The sequence below is a fragment of the Notolepis coatsorum genome (assembly GCF_963971535.1).
Source record: "Notolepis coatsorum genome assembly, chromosome: 7".
Lineage (NCBI taxonomy): Eukaryota > Metazoa > Chordata > Actinopteri > Aulopiformes > Paralepididae > Notolepis > Notolepis coatsorum.
Genome location: NC_140171.1, coordinates 41,795,792 through 41,815,618, shown reverse-complemented (window position 1 = coordinate 41,815,618; position 19,827 = coordinate 41,795,792). Strand labels below are relative to the sequence as shown.

The 19,827-nt window shown below is 42.0% G+C and overlaps 1 protein-coding gene across 1 annotated transcript in view; it reads right to left on the bottom strand.

The window, feature by feature from the left end:
* The window catches only part of LOC311231633 (multiple PDZ domain protein-like), a gene marked incomplete at both ends in the record, with an annotated part of 105,102 nt that overhangs the window by 43,043 nt on the left and 42,232 nt on the right, over positions 1–19,827 (bottom strand). The window contains 3 exons of the mRNA XM_084318261.1: positions 16,751–16,864; positions 17,181–17,358; positions 18,680–18,823. Of these exons, the coding sequence (XP_084174387.1) occupies positions 16,751–16,864; positions 17,181–17,358; positions 18,680–18,823 (436 nt within the window). The remainder of the gene's footprint in view (positions 1–16,750; positions 16,865–17,180; positions 17,359–18,679; positions 18,824–19,827) is intronic.

Below are 19,827 nucleotides of genomic sequence, written 5' to 3'. Positions count from 1 at the left end.
CTGCTAGCTCTCCGGCTAGTGACGTCACTGGCGCGCCGGCTGTTGTGGAGGGGGGGGGGCAACCGCGGGGGGGCGGGGACGCTCTCTCGTTGTCGGAACACAGTGTGAGAATAGCATTTATGCAGGTGAACACCAGGAAGGCTGTGGCCCAGATGGTATAACAGGACGCATACTTAAGTCCTGTGCCAACCAGCTAGCCCCAGTGTTCACCGCCATATTTAATCAATCCCTGGCGGAGTCAGTGGTCCCTGCCTGCTTCAAGATGTCTACCATCATCCCTGTACAGAAGAAACCCTCCCCAACATGTCCAAATGACTACAGACCGGTGGCACTCACCTCTGTGGTCATGAAATGTTTCGAGAGGCTGGTCAAGGACCACATTTGTGCCTCCCTCCCCAGTGATATGGACCCTATGCAATTTGCATACAGGACAAACAGGTCCACTGACGACGCGGTCTCCCAGGTACTGCACAGCACCCTCTCTCACCTTGACCGTCAGAAGGGGGGCTATGTGAGACTGTTGTTCATTGACTACAGCTCAGCGTTCAACACCATAGTCCCCACCAGACTGGTGGACAAGCTGATCGAGCTGGGTCTGAGCTCCGCCCTGAGCGCCTGGGTACTGGACTTTCTGAGCGAAAGACCCCAGGCGGTCAGGGTGGGGGGTCAGACCTCCAACACCATCACCCTGAGCATCGGGTCCCCCCAGGGCTGTGTTCTGAGCCCCCTGCTGTACTCACTCTACACACACGATTGTGTGGCCAAGTTCAGCTCCAACTCCATAGTGAAGTTCGCAGACGACACGGTGGTGGTGGGGCTGATCTCGGACAACGACGAGAAGGCCTACCGGGAGGAGGGTGAGGTACTGGAACGCTGGTGCCAGGACAACAGCCTGCTCCTGAACATTGGTAAAACCAAGGAGCTGATCGTGGATTGTAGGAGAGGACAGCAGGAGACACACACACCACTGAGGATTAACGGGGCTACCGTGGACAGGGTGAGCAGCTTTAAGTACCTGGGGGTCCACATCTCAGAGGATCTGACATGGTCAACACACATAGACACAGTAGTAAAGAAGGCGAAACAGCGCCTCTACCACCTGAGACAGTTAAGGAAGTTCAGAGTATCGGGGAAGATACTCCAGTCCTTCTACTCAGGAGCTGTAGAGAGCATCTTGACCGGAAACATCACTGCCTGGTATGGAAACAGCACGGCACAGGACAAGAAGGCCCTACAGAGAGTGGTGCGCTCAGCCGAGCGTACCACGGGTATTGCACTACCTCCCCTGCAGGTTCTATACAACAAGAGGTGCAAATCCAGAGCCTGCAGAATAATGAAAGACCCCCACCACCCCAATAACAGCCTGTTCCAGCTGCTGAGGTCAGGCAGACGCCTGCGAACCCCAGCTACTAGGACAGAGAGGCTTAGGCTCAGCTTCTTCCCCCAGGCCATCAGAGCCTTGAACAATGAATATTGAGTGCCACAGAACACTGAACTATCCACACACAAGCACACATGAGCACACACACGACACGCACGCTGTGCACTAGCAGCCACTTTAACACTTTAACATGAGCGGGCACACACTCATGCCGCACTCACCCACACTTATTGCCAAAAGGAAAGGCCACTTTAAATTAGTATAGCAACAGTAACAGTGTATTGCACTATCAAAGCTACCTAGCATGTCCTATATGCTCTGTAAATAACTATGTACAGATACCGAGATGTCACACCATGTTACCTGTTACCTGTTATTGCACAATGTTGTTTTTATTATGTTGTACCACTGTATTGCACATCGTTGCGGGCAAGACCACCCGCATTTCATTGTATACTTGTATGCCGTGACAAATAAAACTCTTGACTTGACTTGACTTGACAGTGGTGAAGACATTATCGCTGTATTTCCTCAAAAAATTGTGAGAGAGAAAACAAAGATATAATGTCAACGTAGCTCCTTCATCGTAACTCCTATTCTCTTCTTCCAAATTCCAGCAATCTTCAAAGTGTGGTACATGCAGGCACTTGACGTGGTAAAAACTGAAGAAGGAGCTGATGGTATGGAAAACAGGAAGAGAATTCTCCGTCGAATGCATTGGAGTCAATGAGAAAATCGTTTTCTGAGCTATAATTTTTTTTCTAAATCTTTACCAAAACCGCTCCTAATCACTTATTTCTGAACTGGTTTTTATGAAATTTGGACATGTACTACACAATACTTCTGGCTATGGACACAGGGAAATACTACTTCTGGACTACTAACTACTACAGAAAAACGTGAATAACAAGTTTTTCTACAACTCAAGTTCAGACCTATGTTCAGGGAGCGAAATTAACTTTTTGACTCACCGGCCAGTGGCGGGTAGATGGGAAGAGTCTACCCGCCAAGCATATTTCTTACCTGCCAAAATTTTTTTGATTAAAAAAAAATATATATATATATTTTATATAAAAAAAAGATTTTTAAATAAAATATATATTATATAATCATACTTGTAGTTGTATTATCTGCGAGACATCGCCACCACGCAATAAGTCAAAATGCTTGCTATCTGCAAACAGCTCCACTGTCTGTGTGTATACTTGAGTAGCCTCCAGCTCCAGCAAGGATTCTCCGGCCCTGCAGCTAGACCCTATATTCAGCTAGACCCTACATTCAGCATGCAAGGATTCTCCGGCGATGCAGCTGGACCCTATTTATAACGTTACGGTTCTTTTGTCAAATCACATTCAACATGCCCTCAGCTATAATACGCATTCAATCAATGTTATAAGACATTGATATCAGGAGCTATCTGTAGCTACTGCTAGCCCGGTAGATAACGTTAAGACAATTTAGTTTACTGGGACAGATATATCTAACATGAGCTAGCTAAGCTAGCTAACGAGGGAACGGAGGTATTATGCACTCGAGTCGACTATTGCTGGAGCATTTGTTGATATCAGCAGCTATCAGTAGCTAGCCAGCTAGATACCGTTAGACAATGCCTCGTCATGTATTAAACTAAAAGTGAATAGTTGACTGGGTCATTGTTTAAACAGTAACGGTAGCTCATGGAAGTCCGATATAGACTAGAGCAGACTGCCCGCATATCGCAATGGTGGCGTTTCAGGAAGTAAACAAGCCAAATGAGAGCTTCCGATTGGTCATTAGCTTTCTTTCTCATGAAACCAGTCACGTCACTCTACTGTGATTGGACCGTTGACTTGAGTGCAATGTGGGACTTGTAGTTTTTTAACGATCTCGCGGCGGAGAAAAAAAAGACGAGAGAGGCTATAATCTGTACTCGCACAATGAGTATCGTTATGAACTACACGTCTACACGCCACACGGCGGGCAGCCCTCTAAGTGTCAAGCGCCAAAGGTAAAAACTGAGCGCCCCTGGCGGGCGGCGGGCTTTAGTTTCGGTCCCTGCCTATGTTACTCTATTTACATTAGCATTAAAAGTGAATTTTCTTTATTGTATCAGAAACTTCAGAAATGTGTCATCTTTCAAAAGAGACCAGGCTCATATAATATTTTTATATGGTATATCAGGTGATAAAAGTTTACACACAAACACGACAGGAGAAATAGACGTAATGATGTATATGTCGGGGGGAGAGGAAAGGAACGCTCACTCAAATGACCCTGCTTCATTGCATTATTTGCTGCTGTAATGGGATTTCATGTTTTTCAAAAACAAAGTACTTTTTACTTCTGGTGCGATCCGGGGAATGTGAAGGAACTATCAAATCACTGGTCGGCCAACCTGGAATATATATCCATCAAATGTCGACCATTCTTCATCCCGAGAGAATTAACGTCGGTCATCTTGATTGGAGTCTATATTTCTCCTCAAGCCAACACTGGGGCAGCGTTTTCAGAGCTTCACAACGAGGTAAACAAACTCCAGACAGCTACAGTAACGTAGACACTGCTATTTTGGTTGCGGGGAACTTTAACAGGGCGAATCTTTAAAAAGTTTTACCGAACTTCTATCAGCATGTGACTTGTCATACCAGAGGCGAGAATATATTATATTATATATTGCTACTCGCAATTTAAGGACGGGTATAAGTCACAGGCTCTTAGTCCATTTGGTAAATCTGACACGACGCCTTCTTTCTTATGCCAAAGTATAAACAAAGTATCAAGCTCGCTCTCGTGGAAACGCGAGAAGTGACGTGTTGGTCTGTGGAGTCAGATAACATTTGTTTTTTAGTTTATTTTTTTAACAACCGCAGTTGTCGCGGTTGTTTGTTCTCCATCCGCGGGTGCCTTGACACACCGAGGTATTGCGGTGATGCGGTTACCGCGAAAGCCCTAAATGACATGCAAAAGTGACAACACTTATTTCCAGCATGGTCCCCGATGTTATGACCAAAGGACATGCACAAATAACATATAAAACACATAAAGCAAAAGTCCAATACAACAAATCCATATTCTACATATCTAAAAACAAGACAACAAGTCCTTCATTCCAACAGCCATCAGACTATACAATGCATCACTGTGCCTCACTGCATCACTGAGCACAGAGGTTGCGGCCTCCAGGCTCCACAACAGGGGGCAGCGACTGCTGCCAGACATTGACCTAGGACTAATAGGAACCCAAGGAGGACAATAACACTACCTTAGGCATACTGCACCTTATGTGGATACTGTGATACTGTGAATAATGTATATTTCAGTTAGTTAGATAGTAAATTATAACACTACCTGATGCATACTGCACCTTATGTGACACTGTGAATACTGTGAATATATATTTCAGTTAGTTAGATAGTAAATTATATAGACCTATTTGTTTACACTGCTTGTGTTGTTTTTACTACCGGTACCCCCCCCCCCCTTCCCCTATGCTGCTATGATGTCTCTCAGTATATTTTTACTGTATTTATTTACTGTATATTTTATTCCATTTGTATTCTATTTTACTCTACTCTTATCCTAGGCAACTTGATTTGATTTGTTTTATTATTCTAATTCGTGACCTGTTCTGTCTAAATGTTTAAATGTTGAGCGATTTGCAGTGTCAAATTTCCCACGGGATAATAAAAGTATTTCTATTCTATTATATTCTATTCTATTCTATAACATCCTGACCAAATACCATAAAATAGCAAATTTCTTATACCATCATTAAAACAATAATCCAAGTATGACCTGACAGCTATCTGGCCACTTTACCCCAGAGATATGAGCAAACCTGACCTTTAAACATTCCTATGGATCCTGACAGTTTTATACTAAGTGGAAGGCTGTTCCACGTTGATATCCCTGTGTAAAAAGAAATTGCTTAACCCGCGGCACCTTACAGGAGGGAACATTGGCCCTGGTATTGTGCCCATGCTGCATATGGACCATATGCGTCTGAAACTTCACATAGCTTTGGGCTGTACCATTGACTACAGATGAAGCTTTTAGTTTTCCTGGGCGCTTTGCCGCGACGTGAGCACGGTTATATCACGTCGTGGAAATGAATTAGGAACCCAGGCTGCTGTTCTATTTTATGCCGCCAGGAGGCGCAAAGTCATTAGACGGACGCTACAACGTCCTACACAGTATACTGTATAACGATCTGTATGTTTTGTTGTCTAAAATAAATACCATACCATGTCTAAAGCAATGTTGCTGAATAAAATAATTAACCAGTTAAAACCTGTCGAATGGAGCAGTCAATGTATATATTTTGTGTAGATAGCTAGGTGGGCTCTATTTATAATGATATATTTTGTCTAGTACCGTGGTCTAGTGGTTTATCCCCATTCCTTTCAAGCCGACGCCCGGGGTTTGATTCCCAGCCTATCTAATATTTATATATTTTTTTTATTATTTATTAAATTAAATTGCCCGCAACGATGTGCATAATACAATAGTAATAATATATAATAAGAATCCAACCAATAGAGCGACATTGTGCAATAAACAAGTAAACAAAGTAGGGCATATCGGCATTTGTACATGAGTTATTCTGAGTCAACTTATTGTCTGTTGTTGCTACGCAACTTCACTTGACTTGAAAAGACTTGATACCTCCCCCCATGCCCAACGATTAAAAATTAACGTTATTAAATGTATATATATTAATTCATTTTGCGCGAATCCACACTTCATTTCCCAGACCCACTTTGTTTTGAAACAACCAATCACGTTGCGCGATAGCACGAGCGATCCACAGTCAGTAATAATGTTACAGCTGAGTTCACGGCGAAATGTAAAATGCTACCCAGATTGTTGCGTTTCGTTATAAAAACTATGCGGTGATAAACAAAAAACGAATCGCAGTATGCAAAACGTGCGGTTCGAGGATCACAGATGAAGATGCGCAACGTCCAACTTCGTTCGACACTTGAACTAAGAAGGTGCACAAAGATCGGTAAGTGAATGAACGAATGAATGAAAACTTTATTTAACAGATTGCAGAATGGGTACAATACAGTACAGCTCAATACACACAATTGTTAAGGGGATGCAGACCAGAGAAAGACTTTCGTCTTGTTTACATCAGGGTCCCCCATAGTAACTTGGCTTGCTACTGTACAGTAGCTACAGTTAAATCAATGAGCCATCGACAGTGTGCTAACGTTATCATATACTCTCTTTTTTAGACTCTTTTTGTATCACAAACAGTACTGTATTTGTAAATCTGGTATGTCATAAATGTATAGATGTAGCAGTACTGTATCTGTATGTCATGTATGTCATGTTATGATGAATTGAAAATGGGGGACCCTGATGTAAACAAGACGAAAGTCTTTCTCTGGTCTGCATCCCTTTAACAATTGTGTTTATTGAGCTGTACTGTATTGTACCCATTCTGCAATCTGTTAATTTTCTTTCAATCAATCAATCAATCAATCAATCAATCAATCAATCAATCAATCATTACATCCAAGATACACGGCTGCTGTAGTCTTGTCTTATAAAATACATAAACAATCAGCAATGTCTCGCTTGATGAATGGCCAGCAGTAGCCTAATTAATATTAATAAAAGTATTATCATTTTAATAATTGCGAAACGTGTTTAGTCCCTTGTTTGAGCCGAATCTGGGTTGAACATGATTTGTGGAACTCCCTCTGGTGTTGTGGTCGTGGTATTCACTGACCTTTGGGAAGTATTTCGACATGTACATGGGTATCTTAGTGGTGTAGTGTACAGTATCTTGTAGACCAGGCCCATTGCAAGTTGCTGTACTCTGTCGTCTACTCTAAGCCATCCTAGGTAGTCAAAGTGGGCAGGGGTGAGGTGGGTTCTAGGAGTAAGGTCAAGCAGTAGTCTGACCAGTTTGTTTTGTGATGTTTGTAATTTAGTTTTTAGCGCTTTTGAGGTGCTTTGGTACCATGAGGTGCAAGCATAGTCGTAGTACCCTTGAATGAGTGCTCCTGCCAGAGTCTTCAGGGTATTCTTGTTTACCAGAGAGGAGATCCGGTACAAGAATCTTGTTCGTTGGTTGACTTTTTTTTATTACATTGGTTGCCATTTTGTCACAGGAAAGATTTGCCTCTAGGATGGAACCCAGGTAGGTAATTTCATCTTTCCTTGTGACAATATTGTCACCCACTGTAACAGAGAAGCCGTTGGCCTTTCTGAGTTTGTTATTTGATCCAAGAGAGAGAGAGAGAACTCGCATGGGGGACCCTGATGTAAACAAGACGAAAGTCTTTCTCTGGTCTGCATCCCCTTAACAATTGTGTGTATTGAGCCGTACTGTATTGTACCCATTCTGCAATCTGTTAATAACGTTTTCATTCATTCATTCAGGAGCAAAGGTCAATGACCAAACAGACTACATACCATCTGTATTCCCTTCAACATCACAGTCTACACCATCTACGTCAACAAACATCAGTCACCATGAGCGGCGTGAAAAAAGGAGAGTGATGCAGCCAAGGAGGATGGTGACCAACAGACCTGGCCAGTGCTTCAGCACTTGTTTTCTTTCTTGCACACAGAGAAGACAAGGAGCACCATAATCTCACCCATAGATCAGCTATTTATCACCCTTGTCAAACTGCGTCACGACATGTCCTTTGACCTCATCTCCCACATCAGAGGTGTGTCAAAGGCAACAGTCAGTGATGTGCCCAACGGATCATTTCAGTGAGTGAGCGATTCGATACACGCTCACGGCAATGAACCGATTCACTGATTCGACTCACGGTTCAGTGGCGCTTCCGGATCCCGCTGCGAATCAAAAACTATAAAAAAATTTGGCAGATGTTATACATACAATTACATACAATTATACATACAATTGTTAAGGGGATGCAAACCAGAGAAAGACTTTCATCTTGTTTACATCAGGATACCCCTGTTTACATCAGTAATCATCGGTAACATTTAGAATTGATTTCAAGGTCCTCCTCCTTATATACAAAGTATAAACATTGCGATCATCTACTATTGAAGGTTCCGAGTCACAGTCTAAAGAAAATCAGTGATGCAGCCTTTGCTAACTATGCACCAAAGTTATGGAACACACTATGGACATTAGGGAAGCTAGATCTCTTAATATTTTCAGAAATAAGCTAAAAACGTACCTCTTCACCATAGCCTTCTAATACACCCCGCTGTTGATTGTACTGTAGCACTATTTTACTCTGGCCATTCTATTGCATAATTTTACTATCTATTCTACTATTCTATTATTGCACTGTATTATTGGTGTGCAAACCAGTCAACTTACAAAAAAGAGCCTGTTGGAGGATTTCAACAAGATAAATGCGACAACATTGCAAAATATTTCACTATAATATTTCAAAGTGAAGTAAAAAATATTATAATAATTATTTGATCATGTTAAATAAGTGTGACTGACTGAGTCCACATTACAGTTCTACCTTTGTTTTGATGTGAAAAGTGATGCTGCATAAGAGGACTGCATTTAGCACTGACTGAGAAAGTACATATTACAGTTCTACTTTGCATTGCATGTAATTTAGAATACAGGCAAATAAAAGTAATTTAGTTTAAAGTACAATCTTGGCTGTCTTTTTCTCTCAACGCTTCAATAGGTAGATGACTAAATGTAAATGTAATATCAAATTTTAACAGATTGCAGAATGGGTACAGTACAGTCCAGCTCAATACATACAATTGTTAAGGGGGTGCAGACCTGAGAAATACTTTCGTCTTGTTTACATCAGGGTCCCCCAACAATTAGCATTTCAATGGTGTGTGGGGGGGTTGCCAATCCAATGTCACACCTACACAGGTTAGTCACTACCCCCCTGTTGGGACGTAGTGCCAGTCTAAGTGAGAGAAGCTCTCTCATTTCATGGAAGAGTAGAAGACAACCAACAGTTGCACTTTCTACCTGCGAGGCAGGATACATGGCCTTAGCATCAGCCATACAGGAGTGTATGTATTTGCAACAGCTACTCAAGGGTATTGATGGATGTCAGTATGCACAAACCAAGGTTTATGATGATAACCAAGGAGCTATTGCACTAGCCAGGAATCCTGTAAACAGGCAAAGATGTAAACATATTGATATAAAATATCACTTCATAAGAGAAACTGTGAATAGTGGGAGGATATGTTTGGAATATTGTCCTACTGACAACATGATTGCTGATGTGATGACAAAACCAGCCACTAAGCTACAACTGAAGAAGTTTGCTCAGTATTTGTTTGGCACTTAGTTAGAGTGAAAGAAAAGCATGGATGTGCCAATATGTTTTTTTTGTTGTTGTTGTTTATTTTGTATTGAAGGCCAAAGAGGGAGAATATATATATATATATATATATTTGTTTTGTACCACAATAAGCTAAGTTCGAGTGGGGGTGTTAAATATATTATTATTATTATGTGCGCCCTTGCTCATTTGTGTTCTACAGAGGGCGATGTAGTAAATCCAGTATGTGACATCACTGACGTTTCCATTCCATTCCTGTTCCGGTCTATTATTTGTGAATGATTGTTGTTGATATATATAGCGGCACCGCAAGGAGAAGAAGAAGAAGGTTGACATGGGCAAAGTGTTCATCAACATCTCCATCGGCCTGTGCATCTTCAGCCTCGTCTGGTTCTTCTATGCCCTCTACATGCGCTCTGCCCTAGCTAAACAGGTGGTGACAATCCACCCCTCACCTCCTGTGCTTGACGCAAACAGCACCATGTTTGGGAAAATGTATGCCGCAATTCATATCTTACAAGAGATGCATTGATGTATGTGCAGGCTATTCTGCCTCCGTCTGATCAGTATGTAAAAATAACAAAGTTGGGGATATGGATGGGAATATAATTCACTGATTAAAAGAAAAACCAAAAAAAGAAGCAAAACTCATTCTGTCTCTAGTATTATTTGTTCACGCCAACTGTTTTGGAGATGAGGGTGGAAGTAATTTGGCAGTATGTTTTTATGGGGGGGGGGGGGCATTCATTCTGTGTTTATTGTGTCATACTGGGGAATAATATTAATATTATGTCCTATTGGGGACATAATTTAAAATTCTGAGCAATTCAATCGTTTTTTTTATGGAGAGGACGTCTGACAGGGGTGGGTGGGGGACACTGTACAACTGTACAAACAACACTGTACATTGCAGACCAGAGAAAGACTTTCGTCTTGTTTACATCAGGGTCCCCCCCCTTATCTGTCACCATAGTACATCTGTGATCCTCGAACCGCACGTTTTGCATACTGCGATTCGTTTTTTGTTTATCACCGCATATTTTTTATAACGAAACGCAACAATCCTGGGTAGCATTTTACATTTCGCCGTTCGGAATGAGTGAACTCAGCTCTAACATTACTTCCTGACTGTGCACCGCTCGTGCTATCGCGCAACGTGATTGGTTGTTTCAAAGTGCCCTACTGTAAAATATGCCCTACTTTGTTTACTTGTTTATTGCACACTGTCGCTCTATTGGTTGGATTCTTATTATATATTATTACTATTGTATTATGCACATCGTTGCGGGCAATTTCATTTTATAAATAATAAAAAAAATATATATATATTAGACCCAGTGGGAATCGAACCCGGGGCGTCAGATTGAAAGGAATAACCTTAAACCACTAGACCACGGTACTAGACAAAATATATCAATTATAAAGAGAGCCCACCTGGCACTACACAAAATATACACATTGACTGCTAATTCGACAGGTCTTAACGGTTTAATTATTTTATTCAGCAACATTGCGTACACAAACGTATTGTTACCAAGAAGCATTACACTAACGCTTTCTTTTGATGAAATGAATGGACAAGAGAGCCGTACGTCGGCCATCTAATGAAGTTAGATTTGACACGTTTTAATATATACACTTTGACTGCTGAATTGACACGTTTAACTTATTCATTCTTTAATTCAGCAACATTCATTCATGCAGTCTGTAGACATACTGTAGGACGTTGTAGCATCCTATGAATGAAGTCACCAGCTGTAATGGAATTGAATGGAACTCGAGCTTAGTCCAGCGCGGAGCTCCTCCAATGAATGAACAAAAAGCCGGCGCGTCGGGCAGTTGTCACCAGCTGTATGAGAGCGCCCCCGCTGGTCATTGTTAACATTAACCATGCCAAACGACGTCATAACGGCAGGCAAACAGCTGTTCCTGGACTTTTCCCGGCTGTATCTGTATGTTGAACATGTGGTTCAGTTCTGTTCAACTCTGAGGTGTACTGGTAGCAGTCCCACCTTTTTTAATTCTACACTTCCTACATGCGTTCTGGGAGGCACACCTAGTAACGAATAGTGTTGTTTTGTATCACCTGAAGTAAATTTTTTTATTTAGTCGACAGACCACTGTACCATGTTGCGCTCGCATAGTCAAAATTACACTGAAGTAAGGATGACACGAACAGCTTTTTTTTGTTAAAAAAGCCTGGTATTTCGATACGGGAACTTGAGTTTGCCTGCACACTTCGATAGAATGTTGGCAGCACTAGATTCACATGAGAGAGACTGCTCTAGTGTAAGTCTTAGGTACTTGATTGATTGATTGATTGATTGAATTGATTGATTGACTGTACACTGTACATTGGAATATTGACAAAGCCATACTTGGTAATTTACTGTACATTGGAGGGGGTTGGGTTAGGACATTTGCAGGGGCCAGTTTCGAATTGCAGTCTCCCGTAGGTGTTCTTTGAGAGTGGTTTTGAAAGTGGGTAGTGATTCACATTCCTTTACAGCTTTGGGTAGGGCGTTCCACATTGATGTGGCATAATTGTGAAACGTGTTTAGTCCCTTGTTTGAGCCGAATCTGGGTTTAACATGATTTGTGGAGCTCCCTCTGGTGTTGTGATCGTGGTATTCACTGACCTTTGGGAAGTATTTTGACATGTACATGGGTACCTTGGTCGTGTAGTGTATCTTGTAGACCAGGCCCATTGCAAGTTGCTGTACTCTGTCGTCTACTCTAAGCCATCCTAGGTTGTCAAAGTGGGCAGGGGTGAGGTGGGTTCTAGGAGTCAGGTCAAGCAGTAGTCTGACCAGTTTGTTTTGAGATGTTTGTAATTTAGTTTTTAGTGCCTTTGAGGTGCTTTGGTACCATGAGGTGCAAGCATAGTCGTAGTACCCTTGAATGAGTGCTCCTGCCAGAGTCTTCAGGGTATTCTTGTTTACCAGAGAGGAGATCCGGTACAAGAATCGAGTTCGTTGGTTGACTTTTCTTATTACATTGGATGCCATTTTGTCACAGGAAAGATTAGCCTCTAGGATGGAACCCAGGTAGGTAATTTCATCTGTCCTTGTGACAATACTGTCACCCACTGTAACTGAGAAGCCGTCGGTCTTGCTGAGTTTGTTATTTGAACCGAAGAGAATGGACTCTGTTTTGCCCATGTGTAATGATAGTTTGTTATCGGCGAGCCATATGCAGATTTTGCCTAGTTCCGAGCTGAGGGTTTTTTCAACCTGTAACTTGTTCTTGTCAGAGACCAGCAGGGCTGAGTCGTCCGCAAACAGGAACAAGTTGCAGTCACAAGCTGACGACATGTCATTTGCATAAATTAGGAACAGTAGCGGTCCTAGTATGCTTCCTTGTGGAACACCACAGCTCACTGGGAGGGGGGGTAATCCTTGTGATTACTGCTCCGTTACAGGAGACTTCCATGTGATCGACTTTGCCTAATCTCCTTGTTGTGCCAAAAAGGATCGACTCAGTATTGCCTAGACAGCTTGCTATCTATGAGCCACTCTCTGGCACTTTCTAGCTCAGAACTCAGTGCTCACTCAATCTCCCTGGTATCCCTACCTGGCACCAGAAGTGCTGAATCATCTGCAAACAATAACAGTTTACATTTCACAGATGCTGGCATGTCATTGACATATATCAGAAATAATTGAGGACCTAACATTTATCCTTGAAGCACCCCACATACACGGCTGGACTGGTAATCTGGCATACCGGGCATTTTCCCGGTGGGCTGACTCACCTTTGGTCAACGACCGGCCCATAACGCAGGGGCAGCAGCCCATTTGTTAATGTTCTATACTGACACTGGGCTGGCCCAATCACATCTCTTACTAAGCCCCACCCCTCCCTCTGTCCTCTCTCTCTGTTTCTCGTATGAGATCAGATGCCGCTCAGAGGCTCGCAGGGAGGTAGTGTGTGTGCGCCATGCCATGATGATGATGCTGATGATTAATTCAATTAATGTCAATAATAATATGATAACATACTCGTAACACTATCATAAAGTGAGACCGTCAAATACTGCTGGTGGTCTCTCAGTCAGTCAATGTCAAATAGCGCAGCATAAGCTATTGGCATTGTTTTTGTAGCTTAGCTGGTAGCTACTGTAGCATAGTTCCCTAGTCGCAACTCTGGCTGACTATTCTAACGTTATTTTGTCAGCATCGTGTTGACTAAGCCCAAGTTGCTGTGAGTGACCTAGGTCCATATTGTATCATCATAATATTATTAAAATCATTAGGATAAGGGTTCCCTTGATGAAGATGAACAAAAAGGCTGTATAATATACAACACCTGTAGCTCAACTACAACTGCAAAAACTCCTCAACTTATTTTCAGCCAGGTATGGTGGTAACTATTAGGATATATATGGTATGGATTACTTACTGTTATTACTATCTGTGGTAGCTCTGAACCTACACAAATTGTTTTATTTGCTGCTGTCTGTGCACACCATTGATTTAATTGCCATATAAATCACATAGACAGATCTAACTAGTACTCCTCTCTGAACATGAATATAAAACAAAAAGGTGATCTATTAACTGTGTAAACCTTATGCAATATTCATCATTGATATTTGGATACTATGAACTGAGTAGTTAGTATCAAATTAAATAAGATGAACAGCTCCATGCATTAATTGAATAAACAACTATTTTCTCATTATCAGTATGGTATTGTTTAAATTGTACAGCTTTTTGCAGAATTCCAACCATTCTGGACCTGAATGTACCAGTTAATTGTAATTGTCTCTCTCTCTCCTTATGTCTAGTCAAGCCAGGTTATGGAGGAGAGAGACAGGGAGGAACAGGCTGTAGACAACTTTGCCTGTCCTGAGCCTGCTATGATGCAGGTGTTTTTACATCACCAACCAAAATAAGATTCAGATTCAAACTTTAGAACACCTAAACACACTTTATATTTATTGGCAAATAATTTGCACTATAACCCATACCTCAGTACACCTTACTGTAAATTGTACCTAAATTGTACCTCATCCCATTTCTGCTTTGCACTATATAGTATATTGTAATTAGTATATTGTATGGTAACTCAGTTACTTCTACTCTGCATTGAACATTGTACATATGTTCAATTGTGTCTACGTACGTGACTTCTATTTTATACTTGCTAAACTTATTTTATTTTATACTTATCCTTTGTCTAGCACAGTCTCTGGAGCGTAACAGAAAGAAGCATTTTGTATAAAAGTATTCTGTACTTCTGTATGACAACTAATAAAGAAACTTGAACTTACACTGGTCCACTTGCACATGGCAATTACTACCCAGCTTTGTAGTGGTTTGGGGGGATAGTACAGTAGGTATGTGGCCTACGGAGAGCATGAGTGAGTACATGGCATGGCCCCATGTCTGTAGTGTGTGTGTGACCTATGGGAACCGCAAGGATGGTGTACTGGTGGGTGGTGTCCGACCGATTGTGGTGGGCCGTTCTGGGCCAAAAATGCCAGGGCTGATTTTTTGTCCCAATCCAGCCCTGCCCACATACAATGTCCAAAGGTTCTGATCTGACGCCTTCCACCTCACAGACTTGAGTTCTCCCTGTGAGGTAAGAAGTGAACCAACTGACAGGTCGAGCAAGATGATTCCAACATAATTACCATCCTCAAAATGTTGCTTGATATAGTCAATCAGATGGATGAGACAGGTCTCTGTGGAGTGGGCTGCTCTGAACCCTGACTGGTGTTCATACAGCAACTTGTCTACTAGATACTCCTATCTTAGATGTAACTTTTCAAATAGAAACCGGCCTATAGTTTCCGACGTCTGTTTTACAATTCTTCTTAAAAAGGGGGACAACCCTGGCCTTTTTTAGTTCAGACGGAAATTTGCCTTGGTTAATCGACAAGTTTATAATATGTGCAATTGTTCTAGAAATTACTTTAGCACTGTCCCTCATAAATCTGGCAGGAATAAGGTCAAGACCCGTCGCCTTATTAGTAGCTAGGGCAGATAGGCATACTCTTACTAGGGTTGGGTACCTTTCACATTTGAACCGATACCGGTACCCTTTTTCGGTACTTTAGTCTCTAAAATGTTTATCTACCCACCTCAGTTGTAAAAAAAATTATCCAAACTTCAAATAATTTATTATCATATATAATATATAATATTGTAGCGAGCGTTAATCTGCATCTAGCTTTGTAAAGTGTAACAACACTTGCAACCGTTTTCTGCTTGCCATTGCCCCGACTGCTTTGTTGTTGAATCAAGTCAAATCCTAGGTACTGTAAGCGTATATTGTCCGTGTGAACGTTGACGTGAACGTGCGGCACACTTCATAGGTTTCGTTTCGCGGTAACTGAATTTCTTTTTTTTACAGTACCGAAATGTAGCACCGACGAATCTCACGTGAATCGGTACTCGGTAGTACCGACGTGATTCGGTTGGTACCCTTAAAAGTACCTAATTCGATACCCATCCCTAACTCTTACCCTTTCCTCCGAGACAGGTCTGATAGTGAATGCATCTGGAACAACATTTTTAGTTTTGTAGAACAAGCTCAAAAAAGCTTGGCCATAGACTCCTGAGCCACAAGGCAGTTTATCCACCTAGCACACAGCGATTGTTGTTGTAAAGAAAGTATTAAAATAGCAAGCCACATTATCCTTTATTTCAAGTCCAATATTTCCATTTCTAGCTTTGGTCTTTCCTGTACAACCTAATTCACCAAGAATTGTCCACAGTTTCTTGGGCTGGGGGGCATTCTCCACAATGGAATCTATATACAATTGAGATTTGGCTCTCCTAGTGCTATAACTAGCTTGATTTCTGAAATAAATAAATCTCTCATGGTCTGTGGGCAGTTTTGTCATTTTAAAGTTTCTAAAATAGTCCAGTATAAAGAACACTAGCATGACCTAGTGGGCTGGTAACACTTCCATCTATGAATACACATTCAAAATCTAAATGTACGCAGCCTCATGGTTAGAAGAGTGGAGTGTGAGTAAACACTACAGTAGGCTGAGGTTGATGGCTTAACCGTGTTGAAAAGGAATGCACAATGCACACATTTGTATTGCCTGGACAAATGTGCTACATACATAATTAGTGTATTAGCTATGGGTGAGGTTGAATACCTGAGGCTTGTGCTGCTGTCCAGTCTGCACCAGGAGGACCAGAGGGTCTCCAGCCCTGCGGATGGCCTCCACTGCCTGTTCATGACTGGCGTCTGTCAGGTCCACCCCACAGACCTGAGTTAACACGCACACATACAGTGTACACGAGCACGCACACACACACGCACGCACGCACGCACACACACACACACACACACACACACACACACACACACACACACACACACACACACACACACACACACACACACACACACACACACACACACACACACACACACACACACACACACACACACACACACACACACACACACACTGCATAAAACACTGTTTCACTTACACATCATCTTGCATCAATCAAAAATAGCACAAACCCACTCGGCCTCATGGAGAACACTGCTCTGCCCCCTCCCTTCACCCTCCTTACCTCCAGGATGCGGTCGCCGGTCTTGAGGGTGGCGTGGTGCGCGGCCGGGCTGTCCGGGCTGATGTGTTTGATGAACACGCCTCGCATCATCTCTCCACCGCTCAGCCTGCTGCCCATGCGTCTCCCCCCCATTATGCTGATTCCAAGGGACTGGCCCGCCGCTCGACTCAGCTGCACGCTGGAACACACCGCCGCTCTTGTTCAAGTGTTTGTTGAATAAACCACAAAAGGGAACATGTATCCAGTGTACGTGGGCGTCAGTAACGTTTTTTTGCCCCGCCTGCCCCAACCCAAACTCCTTTTCGTGCGATGCTGGCACAAAATGTTTGTGATTCACTCATAACAAAATAATTATGTTATGTCTGCTGGGAAGAAATACTGTATACTACAACTGGTGTTTAGATGTGCAGCTTGTCTGATACTGTAGTGAAGTTGTAGTAATGATGCATGTACTGTAGGTGGGAGGACTACTCATTTAGTTGTGGCCTCAGAGGGCGAAAAGAAGAAGAAGATGAAGAGGAAGAAGAAGAAGAAGAAGAAGAAGAAGAAGAAGAAGAAGAAGAAGAAGAAGAAGAAGAAGAAGAAGAAGAAGAAGAAGAAGAAGAAGAAGAAGAAGAAGAAGAAGAAGAAGAAGAAGAAGAAGAAGAAGAAGAAGAAGAAGACAGGGAAGAAAAAGAAGAAGAGGAAGAAGAGGAAGAAAAAAAAGAAGATGAAGAATAAGAGGAAGAAGAGGAAGGAGAAGAGGAAGAAGAAAAAGAAGAAGGGGAAGATGAAAAAGAAGAAGTGGAAGAGGAAAGAGAAGAGGAAGAAGAAGAAGACGAAGAAAAAAAAGAGGAAGAAAAGAAGAGGAAGAAAAAGAGGACCATGAAGAGGAAGAAGACAAGGGAAAGAAATAAGAGGAAGAAGAAGAGCAAGAAGAAGAGGAAGAGGAAGAAGAAGAGGAAGAAAAAAAAGAAGAAGAAGAAGAAGAAGAAGAAGAAGAAGAAGAAGAAGAAGAAGAAGAAGAAGAAGAAGAAGAAGAAGAAGAAGAAGAAGAAGAAGAAGAAGAAGAAGAAGAAGAAGAAGAAGAAGAAGAAGAAGACAATGAAGAGGAAGAATAAAATGAGCAAATAAGAGGAAGAAGAGGAGGAAGGAGAAGAGGAAGAGGGAGATGAAAATGAAGAGGAAGAAGTAGAAGAGGAAAATGAAGAGGAAGAATACGTAGAAGAGGAAGAGGAAGAAGAGGAAGAAGAAAAAGAAGAAGAGGAGGAACAAAAGGAAGAAGAAAATGAAGAGGAATAAGATGAAAAAGAAGAAAAATAAATGGAACAAGATAAATTAAAAGAAGAAGAGGAAGAGCATGAAGAAGCAGCTTAGTCTGTACTTCTCGCTTCCTGGGCCCTTGCTTGCAGAGGGGGCTGCTTCCTTCTTTATGCAGTGTTTGCAAAACTGTGGAAAGACTGAATACCTCCGGCTATAATAAACGCCATTTCCCTGGGAATCACCAATGCTTCACTGACCTTCTAGGCTGGCCCCAAGACAGGATGATGGGATAATGGAGCATCTCATCCTCCTCCTTCACCTCCACCTCTATGTGTGGGTGCTTCTCCGTCATGTCTGCCTGGTCCTCCGCACTCTCTCCATCTTCCTTTTGTATCTGCAAACTGGGGGGTGTGGGGTGTAGTAACATATGCGTATTTAGATATATATATATATATATATATATATATATATATATATATATATATATATATATATATATATATATATATATATATATATATATATATATATATATATACACATATATATAAATACATTCAGAAAATCAGCAACTGAAAGGGCTTCTTTGTGTATTCTGTGTGTGAAATATTTCAAAGGCTGGAGCTGACATATTGCTGTGGTGCCGGCTGTCAGGTTATCTTGTTATTTCTTCAAGGACTGCCTCAGTATGACACATGGACAATAGCTACATATAGTGGAGGGCCTTGGGAAGAGGCAGCGCTTTTGGAGCAAATAGCCCTGAAAATACAAATTTTCTACCAAGAAGGTCACAGTATGCCAACCCATTTATGCACTGTGCATGCTTGTGTGTGTGTGTGTGTGTGTGTGTGTGTGTGTGTGTGTGTGTGTGTGTGTGTGTGTGTGTGTGTGTGTGTGTGTGTGTGTGTGTGTGTGTGTGTGTGTGTGTGTGTTCAGATAGGTAGGCAAGAGGAGGAGAGAGTTTTTCATGAATATGTTTAAGCAGTGGGTAATAAGCCCATTGATGTGAGTGATATCAGTACTATCTACACAGCAGGAGTCTATATCAGGCTAGGTTACAGAGGAGAGCAAAACAAATGGCTCCACCAGTGCTAAAAGGAGAGAGAAAGAGATAGAGATATAGATAGATAGAAATAGAGAGATGGGTGAGAGAGAGACAGAGGGAGAGAGAGAGAGGGGGATGGGAGAGTGGGAAATGCAGGCAAAGAGAAAAAAGACGAGAATAATACGATGATGCAGACACAAAGAAACACGAGGGGAGAAATCATAAGAAGAAAGAGAGAGAGAGAGAGAGAGAGAGAGAGAGCAAGAGAGAGAGAGTGGACAGTGAAATATAAGAGCAAAGAAAAGGCTATTGAGAGAAATAGAAGTGGGCGAAGGAGGAGAAAGGGGAGAGGCGTAAAGA